The sequence below is a fragment of the Atta cephalotes genome (assembly GCF_000143395.1).
Source record: "Atta cephalotes unplaced genomic scaffold scaffold00005, whole genome shotgun sequence".
Lineage (NCBI taxonomy): Eukaryota > Metazoa > Arthropoda > Insecta > Hymenoptera > Formicidae > Atta > Atta cephalotes.
The window spans coordinates 3,914,080-3,919,236 of NW_012130069.1; the positions used below are offsets into that span (position 1 = coordinate 3,914,080).

General features: G+C 45.0%; 1 protein-coding gene across 1 annotated transcript; it reads right to left on the reverse strand.

Annotated features, from left to right (window-relative positions):
- Positions 1-1,087: 1,087 nt before the first annotated feature.
- On the reverse strand, positions 1,088-4,567 carry LOC105626327. Its single transcript, XM_012207629.1, has one exon. The coding sequence runs from the start codon at positions 4,565-4,567 to the stop codon at positions 1,088-1,090; it is 3,480 nt and encodes a 1,159-aa protein (XP_012063019.1).
- Positions 4,568-5,157: the final 590 nt, after the last annotated feature.

Here is a 5,157-nt window from a genome sequence, read left to right on the forward strand (position 1 = left end):
CGTAATATATATATATATATATATATATATATATATACATACATATATTTATATAAAATATTGACTAGAGCAGTCGCGAAAGGAAAAGTCGATAAATAAATGAATTTAATATTGATCGAATGATCGCACTCGGTCTTACGCGCGATTTTTTCTTTTTTGGTTCACTTGAGCAGAAGCAAAATCAATTGAAGCAAGAAAAACGGACGAAATAAAATGCAAAACGAAGAGAGTGAAGGTTTCCCGATGTCGAAGAGCCTATCGCGTTTAAAATAGGAACTTTGTCGATCACCCGTTTTTTAATTCCCTCGTATTTTAATTAATTATGATTAAGTATTTACAAGAATATATAACGAGGATGTTCCCTATACTTAGAACAATAATAACAATCTTGACTCGTTATTTTTCTGAAAAGTCTTCTCTTTCGAAGGAAATCTTTTCGGTCTGCTAAATTCGTTATCCTCGAAAACCATTTCGAAATAAAGTACGTGTAAACGTATTCTTACTCCGCGTTGCTTCAGGACGATCTCTCGTATTATGAGTCGATGACGTGCCACCAAAAAACGAACAATCTCGTGTGGCAACGAGCTGTTTGACACGAAATTCCGTCAAATGGGATTATTTTCTTACAAAGATAATATTGCATAATAAAGAATGGATCTTGAAGCAATTAACGTCTAAGAAAATTATTTAAAAAAATTTCTATTTATCTTTGTTTTCTCAGACACTGAATGGCTTTAAAATCATTTTTTATACGATGCAAAGTTAGCTTTGGAGGAGAAGAATAATCTCATCTGCCCGGTCATTATGTTTATTTGATTATTTTTACTTTATTTCGCAACTTATTAATTCGCAACATCGAAGGACTTACTTAATACTTTGATAATAGGAAAACCTGCAAAAATCGCTAAAGATACGTAAAAATTAATGGAACATCAAAATATTATAGTGCAAATAACACTTGCCGTCTGGCTGCTCGTCTTACATGATAAATAGGAACCGATACCACGTGCTCAGATCGCAGATACAGATGCTGCCATTCGCACTCTTCCAAGATGCTTACGCGAAGTAACACGATCGCGATTTAAACTCAGGCGGGGGTGAGAGTGAAGGAGGCGGTTAGGGAGTTGCTGATTCTGGACTTGACCGGCAAGTAGACCAGAGCCGGCGCGAATTTCTTTGCCGAGCTAGACTCGGCGCCCACCTGCATCAGATCCTGCTCCTCGATCAGGAACGGTTGCATAATGGTCTTGTCGGGGTTTGAGTTCATATCCTGCGGCATCGCGTAACAGGCTGGCATCTTCTGCTTGTTCGCTACGTCTTTCAGGGTCTTGCTGAGCTCGGCAATCACGCTTTCCGTCGGATCGCCTATCGCCTTGTGATCTTTCCGCACGTGCTTTTTGATGCGATTCAGATTTGTCGTCGCATAACCGCATTGGGCGCATTTATACACACCCTGAGGAGTCACTTTTACTGTAGTTTCGTCCTGCCGCTGATTTTTGGTGGGCTCGGAGATATTCCGATCGGTGTGTGGATTGCATCCCACACGATCGTCTTTTGTATCCTGATCAGTTCTATTCTTGGTATCGCTCGTCTTGATATCAATGTCCGATCTAAGATTATTCATGAGAGGATGTGGAAATTGCGATAACAGAGAAGGAAATTGATGCTTGGCAAGCAGATGCTGATGAAGCAGTTCCGGTTGATGAAAATCGTGCGAGCAGATCGGACATTGTAATGAGGAGATCGCTCGATCTCCTTCGAGATTTTCCTGTGGATTCACATGGGATCGCTCGTGAAGAAACAGAAAGGGTAATACAGGGGTCGAAAAGTTGCAGTAGCCGCAGCGATAATTCTTTAATTGAGACTCCTCAGATGAGGAACCAAAAAGATTTGACAGCATTTGATTTCCCAGACTTGTGTAATCGACAGGTTTGATTTGTTGAGTAACCTCGAAACCATTGGGAATTTTCAGGTTTGGTGTTTGTTGCGTGTTCTTCGACGAAACAACACTTCTGCCACAGGTTCTGGACGTCACTTGATACTGTTGTTCCAATTCGCGCCATTTGTCGATCCCCGCTTTGCCGTGATCGCCCATTAAGTGCGCCTTCAGCCACTTGATGCTGCGGAACCTCCGACTGCAAATTGGACATACCTCGGTGAAATGAATGAAATATCTATGACTAAGATCGCCCAATTGTTCCGATTTCAGTGCCGAGTCCTCGGCACTAGGAACATCATAAGATTCCTGTTTGTTGTTCGACGCTGATGACGACGTGTTATCGTCGATGATTCCATGAGTATTATGCTTGTGAACTCGCAGAAAGTATTTGCTGCAAAGCTCCTTGTTGCAAATGTTGCAGATGACGCCGCCAATCTGTGCGCCGTTTTCGATCTCGATGCCGTGCATCCGCTGCATATGCGTCTTCATGAAATACTTATTGCACAGCTCCTTGTTGCATATCTCGCAATAGCTCGATGTAGGAGTTAATGACGTTACCTTTTTTTCTGTCATCGTTGTTGCTTGGCCGCTTGGAGTCTGACTAGTCGGTGTCGAACTAGCGGAAGAGGCAATTACTGTTGGCGGCAGTGCTGGCAGAGAAATAGCACTGGATACGATGGGCTGATGTTCCTCGTTAATGTGTCTCCTTAATGCATCTTGACTAGGGTAATCCTTCTCGCAGAGAGTACAGAGAATAGTCGAAATGACTATTGGTGACTTTTGCGGCGACAATGAGGGTTCATCACCGGTGATACCGTGTTCGGTCGCCATGTGAACGCGTAAGGCTGACCTCGAATCACATTCTCTGCTGCAGGCAGCGCAGGATAATCCCTTACCAGAATCTAGACCATTCAGCTGCATGATCATCGTCTGCAGCTTCTGAAGGTCTTCTGAGATCGAATCGTTACGCTGATCAGAGCCGTCTAAGTCGTATTCTTGTTTCGGCGAGCCGCTTTCCTCGCCCTCGTGCATCTTCCTGCAATGCGCTTGATACAGATCGATCGTCTGAAAACGAATAGTGCAGGGTTTACACTCGTATTCCTCGCTGCCGCGGTCATTAGACTCCGCACTCGTAGCAGCTTCAGACACGATCAAGTTCAATGGACTGGTTTGCACCTGGTGCCAGGTGTTGACAGTAGTGCCGGAACTACCGGGCGATCGCTCGCTGTCCTGCACGACAACACTGTGCCGTTTCATCTTGTGCGTTCGTAGGAAATACTTATTGCAATACTCCTTGCAGCAGATTTCGCAAAATGCCTCGGGATTTATGACGCCAAGTCGGCGCAGAAGATCAGCGCTAAAACCAGAATCACGTGCTTGTTGGATGGACTGGGGCGAGAGATGTCTGGGGGCCGGCATAAAGGTTGCATCTTCTTGCTCGATGCCGTACGATTCCTGCTTTAAGAGCGCTTCTATACCGCTGGGACTGTCGTGCGACGTCATTCGATCCTCCTCGCTCTGCGACTGCATAGAGATCTGTTGGCCATCTGACTGCTGATCCACAGGTGATTCGTTGTGCGTTTTTTGCTTGTGCTTCTTCATAGAATCCTCGTTGCGGAAACGTTTCTGTGGCGGAGTCGCCGGCGGCTCCAATTTCACGCTCGCGTTACTCGCATGGAAGTTCACGGCACTGAATACGCTGCCGCCAGCGACATTGATGGAGTCTATAGCCGTTGGCGCTGGCGAATCAACGTAGATTCCATGCTTGTTGGCTTTGTGCGTCTTCAGAAAATACTTGTTGCAAAACTCCTTGTTGCACATATCGCAATACGCGTCCGGATTAAAGATCTTGACTGGTACAGGGCCGAGGGAGGATCTAGGGAGTTGAGGATCGGTCAGGGGAAAATTTGGCAGAGGTAGATACTGCGCGAGGGTGCCCGGAAAACTCGAGAGAGCCTGTAAATGATTCGTCATCGTGACGATTTGATTGACCGGGCCGCTCGACCACGATTCATCGCTCTGTGACTGCATCTGTGTCTGCGATTGCACGTGCTGCTGGCTGCCGGACGCCAACCACGTGGTCGCGAAGTTCTTAACGCTTAAGAGACTAACGGGACTCTCATTAGTTGGATCCAGCTGCTGCGCCGGCTCTACCTTGATGGTGACAGCTGACGTCGCCTGATTTGCGTCACCGTGCTCGCCGTCCACGTGGACATTGAGCGTCTCGTCGCTGTCGAAGAGCCGACCGCAGTGCTGACAGCGGAACTCGTTGTTTAGATTCTCGTCTTTCGACGATGGCGAGTGATGGTGATGGTGGTGGTGGTGGTGGTGTTGGTGGTGGTGTTGGTGGTGGTGATGGTCGTTGCTCAGCAACGGCGATCGCGACGACGGCTTACCTTTGACGTCTTCGTTTTCGCGCTCGTCCTCGCGCGCATCCTCGTGCACGCCCGCAAGACCAGACGAAACTCTTACCGGCGTGGTCTGCTTTCGACGCTTCTTGGGCCCAGTGTCGGTGGAATCGCCGCGAACGCGCTTCCAAACGTCGCGCTCGCCGCAGCTCGAACCGTCGCTGTCCAGTTCCGTCGTCTCCACCGCTGCCGTCGTCGTGGGGTCTTGCGATGATGTCATATTCGACATCTCGGTAGATCTCACGCGAGTGCCAGCCCGTACTCCCTTAGACGTTGCCCGTCTGGCAAGGAACAAACAAATTTCCCGTGTTTAAAAAGTTACTAAAAACGATCTAGTATTTGATAAAGTTTTTGTAAAAAAGAAATTTATAAAATAATTCTCTATAAAGCTTATCTGTTGCCACATTTCTTAATACAAAAACACATTTCGTAATAAATTAATAAACATATATTTAAACGTATATTGTGTATTTAGATTTAATTGTAAATTAAAGATAGATCCATGTAATTTTTACTATATCTTGAATTTTGTTACTAAAAATTTTGTAGAAAATTGTCATGTATTTATATAATATCTTCTTGATACGTGAGAATTGCGAAGTTTAAAATTCATATCTATCCCTTTATAAAAAACTTTATAGATTATTTATTACGAGTATAATATTTTCTAATGAAATAATTAAGTCATATAAGAGCATTGTAGCAAAAGTTATATTAGAACATCGTAGGAAAAATGATTTTTCGCATAAATACAAATTTCGAATATGTTATCTCGTGAGCGCAGAAAATCGCGAATGCTCGTTGAAGACG

Excerpts from the sequence above, each read along its gene's own strand:
- LOC105626327 (XM_012207629.1), bottom strand. The coding sequence starts at position 4,567 with ATGACATCATCGCAAGACCCCACGACGACGGCAGCGGTGGAGACGACG.